This window comes from Ambystoma mexicanum, chromosome 10 (assembly GCF_040938575.1).
Source record: "Ambystoma mexicanum isolate Mex_15411 chromosome 10, UKY_AmexF1_1, whole genome shotgun sequence".
Taxonomy (NCBI): domain Eukaryota; kingdom Metazoa; phylum Chordata; class Amphibia; order Caudata; family Ambystomatidae; genus Ambystoma; species Ambystoma mexicanum.
The window spans coordinates 896,013,642-896,026,546 of record NC_090932.1 but is presented as its reverse complement, the minus strand read 5'-3'; the positions used below and the strand labels follow the sequence as shown (position 1 = coordinate 896,026,546).

Sequence of the window (12,905 nt, the reverse complement as noted above, 5' to 3'; positions counted from 1 at the left end):
TCCCTTCTTTAGGTCAGGTGCCTAGTCAGCTGAAGTCTACCACCACGTTGTTATTGTTACAAGACGCTGTTCCGCTTAAAGATATACCTGAAGAAGTCTCCTGATATACCATTCTGCATACTGATCCACTTACCAACTGTTAATCCCAGGCGACTATCAACACTCCCTGAAGTACTCTGATTATGTTAATTCCACTTGATCATGCAAATTTACACTGTATACATTGTGATATATCTCATGTACCATTGTCGCCTATGCATCTTGGGCCCTATGTAATCACACTGTATATATGCAAATGTATCTCATGTACCTATGTAACTAAGCTGAACATTTCCTTGTATCCTGCACCCTGATGCCCCAGGGTCTGGTTGCGCATTATAAATAATAAACTAAACTAAACTAAAGCCACACAGTCTGAAACATATGGCAGGGATGCATGCACGGCACACGCTTCTACACAGTTATTGGTATTATTCAGATTATTTAGATACAATGGCCCTCATTACAACTGAGGTGCTAAGTGCACCAACTTTACCACCATGGTGTAAACTACGTTTGCACCATGGTGGATGGCGGATTTACCGCCCCATTACAAGGTGAGTGGGGCGGTAAATCCCCATTTCCCATTTTCCCTTCCCCATTCCCATTTTTGCCCCATAGGGCATAATGGGAGTGGGGAAGGGGCTAATTACGGCACCGTAAATTACGGTGCCGTAATTAGCACCAAGGTGCCTTTGCACCATGGAACTTAACGCCTGCAAAAAGCAGGCGTTAAGGTAGGAATCAGGCGTTAAGGGTTAGCGGTGGCGTTAACCCTTAACGCCTGAGTTGTAATGAGGGCCAATGTATAAAATGGACTGTTGTTTTGGTTACTGAGATCCAAAAGTCATACTTTGGCGCTGACCAAGTGATACTTGATGTCTATTAAATGTTAATTTCCACACTTGGTAAGTGTTTGCAACACTTGTTGGTTTATTATTAGAAACGTGTTTCAAACAGTGGTTGTCACTCTTGTGGCATACATTCTAGTTGGTCAAGGCTTCCATGTAGTTCAAAGAAAGCAATTGCTTTGGTTTCACTGGTGTCGACACGTGTTTCAACCTTAAGGTTTTTCTCAAGGCTGCATGGTGGTGGTACATGTGACAATGTGCCAAGTGAGTGGTGGCAGAAAAAAAAGTGTGAGGTGACATGTTGTTAACACAGATTTATGGTAATACAAGGAGCGAGACCATGGAGTACATATTATATAGGATGGTTAGAAATAGGTCCGTGACATGTGCCCGGTGTGCGAAATGTTCACATGATGTTGAGTTATTCAAATGCATAGTCATTTATACATTCATGTTAAGGGCACTCGTTAATGCTGTTTAATCAAATGGTCATAATTTGTAGATACCCCATATTGATGGCATATATTACAGTAACATTGTTCCAATGCCCATCATGCAAGATAACAAGTGAATGTTGAAACATTAAACAAGATTGAGGTGAAGTGCCCGAGTAATGTTATAGCGCCATGGCGACTGTGATGTGGAGAAAAGGGAGAGACGAAGGGAAATTCCTGTTAGCATTAGTTGTATAGCTGTTAATCGGTTAAACCTTTAGAGTTACTGGTAGCACGCTTACCAAATATGTTGGATGCGTGCTCCCTGATGGTGATAGAAAAAGTCAATGGAATCACGTGTACTGGGTAGTACCTGCGGGAGCAAGTTAAAGTATTAGGAGTGTAGGCTGATGGACAATATTGTATCCTTAATCTCACTGCTGCACTGTTAGGCTGGTCGTGGGCAAGAGCCAAATTGTCTGTGGGGTAGCCGTTAAGTGGAGTGCTGCCTGGACATCTTTCTAAGGTTAGCGAAGAGTTAAATGATAATTCGCGGGAGACAACCCATTTATTACCGTGGTGTCAACCTGGTGCCTATCATTGAGTGATCAGTTGAAGGTGTGTGGCTCCTGTTTGGGAAGAGCCCGTGGTAAGTGTGGCCTGATGACCGCCTTACGTGTATGTCTTCCCGGGTTGGAAAATGGACTGGTGTTAGACTCGTACCAGTGCATGGTGTGGTTGCAAGCGTTATGCCATTTTCTCCACATGACTGATATACTATTAACAAGACTGTAGTCATACTTTTCAGGAGGGAAGCTATTGTTTTAATGGGATCTTATTGGCGTTTCTGAGCCGGGCTGTATATCTTTAGTGAAATATAACCCACACTTTTCTTCATGCCTACTGTACTTTTAAGGGAACAGCACTGAACCTTCTCAGCAGTGTTAGTCTACTTTTAAAGTGATAGTACGTGTACTTGTCAGCGGGTCTGTTGTACATGAAATGAACAGTAGCAGCACTGTTCAGGAGATGACTCTACTATTAATGGACGCGTTTGCAGGTTATCCTGAAGTACCACTACACAGGAGGGTTGCTATACTCTTCATGGGGCAGTACCATCACTCCTCAGAAGGGTTGCTATCCTTTCAATAGCACAGTACTGGTTCTTCTCTGCAGGGCACTCCCCTTTCCAAACAAAGGCGCTGTAACATCTCGCCAAGACCGCTTTATCTCGGCGGATCTGCTGCTTCTGAGCAGAGGAAGTGCAGCACCTAGTGGGACATCAATAAAGTGCCTTGACAGAGTGCATGCCTCTGCTGCATCTGCACCTTCCTCGCAATGCTATCCTCCCACCCCCACTCCAAGCCTGCAACCCTTGTTCTGCCTTCCCTCACACTGCACCTCTTTTCCTAATGTGCACTGCCAGACGCTGAAGCTTGGCAACTATCAGACACATGCATGTTCATGATTGTGTGGAACAGTACACGCTGACATAATGCATGTTTGCCAGATAGTACAACTGGCATCTGGGCATCCAAATGAATGGGGAAGGACTTGAAAAGCAGAGGGTGCCAGCACCAAAGGAGTCTTCAGTGCATTATTCTGGGGTGAATTGACTCGGTAAAGAAGGAGTACATGATGCTGACACAGGCGGCGAGGACTCTGAATCATGCGTCAAGTGAATAAAGCATTGTATAGCTCCTGGGTGCCCTGGTCTTGCCCATTCCATTTCTATCGATCCAGACCACTCCTCATTATAGGGATGATGAAGCCACACACCTCCGTCTGGGCGCTGTGCACAGAACAGATTGGAGGAGGCAGTCACACCACTTATGTGGCGGATGTTGGTACATTTGCCAGGCATCTGGGTTCCCGAACACGTCTGCTCCCACTCCATAAAACCCAGGATCATGAAACAGTTCTAGAAACATACTTTTAAATGACTTTAATCCATGCCTATGCATACCATTCCCAGGCCCAGGGGCCATGGCAGGAAGTGGCAACCTCTGTAGTGACAGCAGCACTGGCTAAAATAGAATGTACATAATATGTGGCATAGTGATCTGCAAGACTTTCTTGGAGGCTGTGTTGCTGTGTTATCTCTTTTAGCATTCATGATGTGTGTGCCAGTCCTCAAGCTAGGTTTAGGAGGCCATCTCAAAAAAAAAAAAACTGTATCAAGCCAGTGGTAGTACTAGAGGGCCGAGGGGAAGGCTGCTGCTCCACTGATTCCCCTCCACATCCTGGTGCTTCCGCCTGCCACCTGAATCATCAGTCCTAATCCTACGAAGGTCTACCGGTGGTACACAAGCACTATTCGCCCCAGCTCACAGTTTAAGTTGCTTGGTAAACAAGCTCTGAATCATTTTTTATAGCTTCGTTCCCACCAGTCTCCATGCCCAACATTTATTTCCTCAGTACCTTCACAGTGCCTCTCTGCGGACAATGGTGTCCCCGGACTGAGGCAGGGACGAATTAAGGTACCATCAGTAAGTTGAAAGGTAAGTTGTGCAAAAAACGTGTGTGTGTGTGCATTTTTTTTCGAATGGTATGCAATATGTGTGTGAGATTGAGTGAGTCTGTGTGTGTGTGTGTGTGTGTGTGTGTGTGTGTGTTTTAGGGGAGGGTGATTGCCCTGGCAGCATGAATATGTTTTACACTGGCATGATGGCATATTATCTGGGTACAGGTGGACAGAGTAATGAAAGTGTGCTATAGTGGCAATTCTCGTGTATATTGTGGGAATGGCATCATGACATGGGTTTACAGTGGCAATGCTGGCATATATTGTGGGCATGGAGCATGCAAGTGTCTTAAAGGGGCAACGCTAGCGGTTATTGTGTGTACAGGGATCGTGAAATTGTTGTAATCTGCTCCTTTATACACTTAGTGATCTATGAGTGTATCTACAGAAACGATGGTAAATTGTATGGCTTTTTATTCAACTTTTCTCAAGGATTGTGCTGTAAAATCCACAATTTCAATTTATTATTAAAAAAAAAGTCTTGGAGGGGGGAAGGTCTCTAAACTGCACTTGCTTGGTTCAAGTTTCTTAACTCCATTCAGTGGCTCTCACTTATTCCGGAGGAATAATAATACCTCTTCAATGAAAGATGCAACCAGCTCCCAATGACCTTGAATCAGTTCGAATGCTGTTGCCCCCTCCACCCCCCACACCCTTCATCTCCCCATTTCGGCACCAAAAGCTGCCTCTGCCACAGTACCAAGGCACCTTGCTCACAATTGCCCCTTTATAGACGTAATGATGACTATTGGGTAAGGAATTTGAGTGCCCTAAGGAGCAAGTATTGCTGGGAAAGCAAAAAAACAATTTCTTGATTCCTGATGTATGTGACATTATGCTATTAGAATGTGCTCTTTACTCACTATACAGTATTTTCAGAACAGCAGAAATACCCAATAACCAAAAGAGAAAGTTAGGCCCTTGTTCTACGTGAGTTTCTTTCACATTTCAATGACATCGGTGTCAAAAAGGAGATGTACTTTCAAGGCCATGGCAACATATTTTTAAGAACACTTGATAAAAAACAGGCAGAAGCAACTAAGGACCTAGTGTAAAGTGACTCAGTTCCTAGTTATCATGCACACAGTATTCAGATTAGGTTCAGTTCCGAAAACATCTCTTCTAAGGCTAAAACCACATCTTTGCTCACAAGGAAATATGGGGCATGAGAATCTTGGAATAACAGTACAATTTGCAGGAGACAGTGGCATTGCAGATCCTCAGAAATAAGCCCAAAATTAATATTTTTGTTTTTAATGAACACACTTAAAGCTAATTTTCTCAAGGAAACAATTCTAAGCTGAGATTTAGCAACTATTTTCCAAATAATCTTTGACTCCGGGGATGGGTTATAAAAAGAAGCATAAGCTAAATTGGAGCCGCCCATGTTCAGGTTTTGCTTCATAGGTGTCTCTTTAGCGATGGCTATAGGAGCAACATCTATGGTATTGATAGTAGTATGTAGCCAGTGTGTATTAATGCATATCCATCTTAATGATGTGTCAAATTCCCTTCTTTTTTGCAGTTCTGGCATTGTGATTTGCTGAAAGTTGAGCGTTCTGTGTGGGCCTTGGTTGCAATTGGTTGCACCAGCTAACGGCACGAGTCTCAGATGTGCTAGGCTGGGCAGAACAGTACGCATCTTGCTCTATATTTTTGTTTTACGTGTGTATCTGTTTTGTGCTAGCTACTGTAATGTAACTGGGTGATGGTTGGTTATAATATTAATTTTGATCAAATTACCCTGGCATTTGAACGTGCATTGTACGTACGTCTTAAGGTGGGGATATTGCAAATAGCATCTTTCACCAAGTCATGGTCTGATACCCGCTCTGGGGCGTGTGCCATGTGTGGGGCAGCAAGAGAAACCATGACACACTACTTGCTAAACTGCCCCATGATTCTAAAATTGAGATGCTCCTACTTGAAGCCAGTTCTGAGCGAAGTCGGCATCCGACACGTAGATGAGGCTGTGCATTTTTAAGGCAGTCTCTGGAGCTTCACGTTATTCTTGCCACTGCGAGGTACACACACACAGCATGGTTGCTAAGGCTGAGGTTTCAGAAAAATGCTCCCCCCTGAATAATGCGCATACTGAAGATATTTCCACATAGATAGAGCCCCCTTTTGTAGGTCTAGGAGTGCTGACATACAGCATGCTCGTTCTCCAAGAGGCTGTGAGGTTGGCTCTCCTCTCAGAATGATTGGTGTGCTCTTTAAACCACTAAGTTTTATCCCGATATCACCTATTTATCAATTTCTATTTTGGGTTTTATGACACATGACTGTTCTTACAGTGTATGCATAATAAAAAATGAATTAATTGTAATGTTATTTTGTAATGATAGGTTCTATGTTTATAGGTCAAGTCTTTATTGTAGAAAGTATTATTTGAGTGTTTCTATTTGAGGGGTTTTTCCTTCCTTCTTTTTTTGTTGATTTTATTTTTTGGCATTGAAAATCTTTTAACTTTGTATGTATTTGTGTACTTAAAGGTTTTATGCTGAATACAAGTTTTTGATTATTATTAATTTTAATGGTTTGTACCTAATTGCTGTCCTTTAGTTAGGCCAAGATGTTTATTTCAGGCTGCATTTCACACAAACAAAAGCAGAGAAACATGACATAACATAATAGAGCCAACCCCTATTGGATTTACCAATGCTTGTTTTCTTACTGCCCTTATTGTTGGGATGGCTGACTTTTTTCAAATTGTATCTGTGCTAGCATCAGTGAAGGGCAGATGAATTGTTTCCTTGATCATGCTCTGCTCCAGCATAGGACAAATATAAGTGGAAACTTTAATGACTCCAGACAATGGAAAGAGAGTGTGGTAGCACCTTCACACATATTGCGGCAAAAGAGATTTTTCAAGGGCTGTGCCCTAGCAGGCAAAAGAAAGGTTTTGCTCATTCAGCAAGAAATATTCCTATTTTACATGTAAACTCTATATCCTGAAAATCTAATTGAAACCTATACATTCCCATGCATTGTGAATAAAGATAATATGCCAGGTTTCAAATGGATGCTTACCTCGCCGTGCTTAATTTGTGGGGGTGTTTGCCAGGGCTCTGCCCTGGCACTTATCTCTGAGCCTTGGCGCTTATTTCTGAGCTCAGTTTTATGTTGTGGTATTTTAGCAACTTTATATTTTTAACTGTCAGTCAGTTGTAGTAACACACAAAATGGCAGTAATACACAAGCAACAACAGTGTGCACTGGCCAGGTGATCAGCATCCTGGGCTGGCTCATTGTTATTCATGAACCTGATTACCCTAGTTGGCAGGACAGAGCTAATTATCCATGTTCATTAATAACAATGAGTTAGACGGTGGCAATACTGGGCCCGCACACTTCTCCACACAGCCTTCATGGCAGTGGTGCAAACTCTCTATTGTAATAACCTGCATCACTGCAAAAGTAGGGTGGGTTGACACCAGCAGGACAGTCAACAGGAAGTAGCCAAGACACCAGGCCAATGTCAGTGAAAAAGCATATGTCGAGAGGAGTAGTCATAAATGCAAACCAAGAGCTTGCTGCAGTGTTTGACAGGTAAGTTCATCATGATTTTGCCAGCATTTGTCCATCAGTTTACCACGGGAGGAAAGCATTTTGCTCTTTTCCTGTGGTTAGATGCTAAACATGTTCAACTTGCCACCAATAGAAAACGAGCAAAATGTTAACAATGATGTGTTTTAAAGAAACATTTAAACATTTATCTTATTTCGAAACACAACTAATATGTTATGTCAATGGGTATGTGTTAATCGCACAACTGCCATCTTAAGTGCATAAATCACCCTGAATGAACTGGTGGGAATTGCAGATTTAACCCCAGATTTGTTGACACTGTTCAGAGCAGCCATGGGTGATGTCGACAGTGGGTGGGGAGCTGCCCGCTCAGATGTGTCACAGGCGTGCAAGAAAATATTTAGGCCATTGCACTTATTTTCGTTCAAATTAGGCACTGCTTACCTGTTTTGGTCCCTGAAGCAGTGGTGTTGCTATCACCTTCTACTGGATACAGCAAACTGGATGGAACCCAACCTGACTTCCGGTGGGCAACCCCTTTAACTAACCTGAAAAATAAGGAAAGCAAAAATGGGCGTTGATCGTTTTCTCGGTTTCATAGACAACTACAAATTTCACTCCTGCTTTTTTCGTTTTTGGAGGAGAAAGGGTGATATCAATAAATGACGTTTTTTTTTTTAAAGTGCACAGTATAATATCGGATAACAGACTGGTTCTCTATGAGAGGCCCAAGCAATAACAGCAACAAAAAGTATTGCAAAGTGAACAAGTGGCGAAATAGAAACATGAATGGGCTGGCCCCAAAGTACTACAAGGAGCTGATCTTAATATGATTATTCTGCTACCTAAAATGAAACTTTATACTCAGGATTGGAAAAAACATAACAAAATAACTAGTTTCAATGTGAAATGTTACACCAAGTGAAAACCGTTCACACAAAATTGTAACACTTAAATGAGTTCATGCACCATGCTACAAAATAGGTTAGAATACAACTGGTACTTTTACTTTCGGCATCCTGCATCTTTTGAATAAACAATCATCTTCATTATTATTATTCTTTATTTGTTTAGTTTCCTAAAAACTTTACAAAATAATTGTATAGCACTTTTCAATACATCCTAATCTTTAAAACACAATGGGCCTCCTTACGACCCAGGCGCTAATGGGTTAATGGCGCCGTAAAAGGCTGCGGCGCCGTTAACCTATTAGCGCCTAATTACGAGGTCCCTTTGCGGGACCCGACCTTAACGGCTGGTTTTACCAGCCGTTAAAGTAGGGACCCGCAAAGGGACCTTGGTGCTAAGCACGGTACCGCAATTTGCGGCACCGTACTTAGCGCCTTCCCCATTCCCATTGAGCCCTATGGGGCAAAAATGGGAATGGGGAAGGGCCATGGCGGCCTGGGGAATTACCGCCTGCCAACCTTGGAATGGGGTGGTAATTCCCCATTCTGCCATGGCGGACACCGGCATGGAGCATGGTGCTAATAGCACCATGGTCCTCCGCCTGGGTCGTAATGAGGCCCAATGTCTAAAATCTAATATCTGAAATTGATCAAAATTATATGTGACATGCACATAGTCATCGACATAGGTCCTTTCTTATTTCCTTTACGATCTACATACATAATAATTCTGTAAAAGACAATATTTAAAAACAATATGGGCCTCATTACGACCCTGGCGGAAAGTTACCGCCAGGGCCGTGACTTTACCGCCATGGTGCTAACTACGTTAACGCCATGGCGGTAAGGGGATTTACCGCCCCATTCCGACCTTGGCGGGGCGGTAAATCCCCAATCCCCATTTACCCTTCCCCATTCCCATTTTTGCCCCATAGGGCATAATGGGAGTGGGGAAGGCGTTAATTACGCCACCGTAAATTACGGTGGCGTAATTAACACCAAGTTCCCTTACCGCCATGGTTTTTTACACCCGCTAAAAGCAGGTGTAAAAACCGCCATGGCGGAAAGGGAACTCGTGATTGGCGGTAAGGGGTCGGCGCAGCTAACGATGGCGCTAACCCCTTACCGCCAGGGTCGTAATGAGGCCCTATAAGTCCCATTTCTTGATGATTTTTCTTGAGAAAACACCTTGCAAAGTTTCATAGGTGGAACCCCGTGCAAAATCAGGATAGCATCCTATGAGACCAAAAAGGTTATTGGCCAAACGTTCAAAGCTCTCTTTTCCGCATCCTGATGCCACCAATAACCCAAGTAGTTGACATTTAGGACTTGCGTGGATTTTCATATGTAATAAACCACATCTTCTCAATAACTCACCTCTAAGAGATATCAGACCCAATTCCAATCTGATATATTAGATTGTGGCCACGGCTTTAAACCTCAACACCCGTTTCCAAAAACCACCTTCGACAATGTCTAACCAAGCTAGATCTGATATTGCAAGGGCCTCAAACCCATAGAGCACCATGGGGCAGAAGCATTGTTTGTATAACATTATTATTCCCTCGAGGGAAAAGCCAGCTGTATCCCTTGCACATTTCAATATCAGCTGGGTCATCCTTAGAGCTTTAATCTTCTTTGCTTCCACTATTTGCTTATATGTTTTGGTGCTACTTATGTACAATCCCAGATATGGGTAAGATTCTACATATTCTAGACTTCCCAGTGGCGTGCTAAAGATGGGTCTTTTTACTTTTTTTGCAGACACCACCAGGACTTTGGTCTTCCCCATGTTTATACTTAATTTGTTCTCAGTCGCATAGCTACATAATGCTGCGAACATGGCCTTTGCTCCGGAATAGGTGTGAGTTAGAAGGATATGGTCATCCGCGTAAAGTAAAAATGGAAGTGGACAACCTCTTACCCTCGGACAGCACCCCACCTCTGGAATTAACCATTCTGACAAATCTGACATATATAGATTATACAGTGTCGGGGCTAGGGTACACCCCTGTTTCACCCCCTTCTGTATTTCTACCATAGCGGTAACTATACCATCATCCGTGAGCCTAACTCCAGCCTTAGTATTTTGGTGGAGGCCCTTTAAAATATTAATAATCCAAGGTGGGCACCCCCCCCCCTGCATTGAGCTTCTCTCACAGTCTCAACCGATCTGCACTGTCAAACGCAGCCTTGAAATCCACGAATATTACGTATAGTGTCTGGCTCCCTGTCTCTAGAGTGGCTCTAATTAATGTATCAAGCACCCTGAGATTATGACTCGTACTCGAGCCATCTCGGAAATCAGTTTGCGTAAAGTGTAGTATCTTTGATTCTTCTACCCATAACTGCATAGCTTTCAGCACAAAGGAAGAAAATATCTTTCACGTCACGTCTAGCACTGATAATAATCTATAGTTTTCTGGTAGCATCCTATCTCACTTTTTGGAGACCAGTAGGAGTACCGCCTGCTGCCATGATTCGGCAATATGCTGAGTCTCACAGATCTTCTCAAATAAAGCCCTTAATATAATAGCCCATTGATCTGGATTCTTTTTAAGAACAACATTGGCCAGTCCATTTGGTCCTGGAGATCTTGAATTTTTCAATTTACGAATTGCTTTTTTAACTATCTCAGTGGTAAATGTAAGCGTCCAACCTCCAGTCAAAGTCTGGGCTCGAGTTTGGTGTTTTCTCACCTGCCCTATCCTCCAAATTGGCCTTCCATGTTATTTCCTGTATGGGCTTTACGGTCAATTTTCTAACCTCGCCTTTTGCTTTTGACAGTTTTCCTCAAATTGCTCGAGGGTAATTACTACGTAAGGCTTAATCATAAACTGCCAATCTGCGTTGCGAATAGAAGCTTTCCAGCATCTAAGTCATATTTGAAATTTACTTCTAATCTCTTTACTTCGTATGGCCAGCTCCAAACTCTTGCCCCCATTAGTGCGCAGCTAACATATTTCTCTGCTCATAACACGTTTTGCATCCCGTATGGTCTTTTCAAATCTGTAACTAGCTTTGTTACAGATAACTGACCCTGTATTCTTAATCCTCCCCACCTTTCTAGTTAGCTGATGGATCCTCCTTTCAAGTTCTGCCTCATTCATCCTTTCTATATCACTTGTCGGAGCCCTTAAGAAGTCCCCTAACAATGCATCAATCTTGGTTAGATTATTTTCTGTCCACCGAACTGTGTTACCGGCATGGTTTACTGTGATGTTCTTACACCCGCTAACCCTACCCTCCTGGGTATGTATATTCATTTCCAATGCCAGTAAATCTTGATCACTGTATTCAGTGTATATTACTGAAAAAATGTTCACCAACTGTAGACAAGCATTGTTGCTGAATACGTAGTCCAGCGTGGCGACACCATTGTTCCCCCTCCAAGTGTATGCTCCCGGAATGTCACCCACCGTTCTACCATTCAGCATCCACATGTCCCACTGATTTAAGAAATAAATCCATTTGGCTCCTTTGTTGTTTCCTCTGTCCTGCCGCATCACACTCCTTGATAAAATGTTATTATATGTTCCTCTAAGTTTGGTGTCGACACATCAAGAGTTTAAATCACCACCCACTATTATCTGTTGTGTCGCACCAGCCCCCTCTGTTGTTAACAGTATATTGTCAATACTGTTTTGGATGTCCTCCGGGCCCTTTAACCCCAGGGGGGCTTATACATTTATAAGTAGCAGCTCCCAATCTGTAGTCCCCTCTTGGTCCGCCACTACCGCCATAAGGCTGCCCTTTGCTGAGTCAACTGACACCCGTCTAGAACAACATTTCTGGCCTACTGCTATTACAAGGCCACTGTAGGGTCTACCTCGTTCACAGTTAGTTGCCAATTCTTGGTGAATGTGGTAACCCTCTACTAACAGGGCCAGTCAAGCCATGCCTCTTGCAGCATAAAGATGTGAAAAACTTTTAATTGCTGCAATGAGCCACCGTTATTTAACAGATGACTGTGTCTTTGTGTGTTCCAGCTTGCGAGGCTCAGCGGTCAATAAGCAGGACTGTCCCTGCTTAACTATGTAACATTGTTCTTTTGTTCTTCCCAAGTCAGGGTGTCATAGATTAATGTACAGTGACCAGTATTTTGTCTTACTTCAGGTACAACACGTGTACATTTTGGCTATTTTCCCCAAGTCGCCCACCTCCCCCCCCCCTCTTCATGCCTTTCTGGTCACATTCACTTATATTATTACTTCCCAAGCTCTGGGATCGTGCTTGACATGCTGTTAACTCAAGGCCACTTCTTAATAATGCCTGGGCATTTGCGCATAGTAAAGACACCGCAATTCTATTGGTAAAATGTATCAGTGCCCAATTAGTTGAACTTCCAATTTTGGGCTGTTTAATCTGTGCTATGTCTTTATTTGTTATTTGCGATAACCATTGCATGGTAGACCACAGACGCAGCAGGGCAGTTCTATTAAAAAATGGGCTCGCGTCTGTGGTGTTAATTTCATCCAGTTTCACCGACAAACCCCCTTTATTAGGGTCATAATTAAATTACGCCTGTATTGTGTCCAGGTCACTAGCCTTGGGGGTGGAGGGGTCTTGGATAGTACTCATCTGGTCTAACGGGTATCCTTGTCAGCTCTTTAATATT

At 43.1% G+C, this 12,905-nt stretch overlaps 1 protein-coding gene across 9 annotated transcripts in view; it reads right to left on the bottom strand.

Moving 5' to 3' along the window:
• The window catches only part of MCF2L2 (MCF.2 cell line derived transforming sequence-like 2), a 3,251,461-nt gene that overhangs the window by 29,473 nt on the left and 3,209,083 nt on the right, over positions 1-12,905 (bottom strand). For all 9 annotated transcript variants that reach the window (XM_069618639.1, XM_069618638.1, XM_069618642.1 and 6 more), the window contains one exon: positions 7,824-7,927. In XM_069618639.1, coding sequence (XP_069474740.1) covers positions 7,824-7,927 — 104 coding nt within the window. The remainder of the gene's footprint in view (positions 1-7,823; positions 7,928-12,905) is intronic.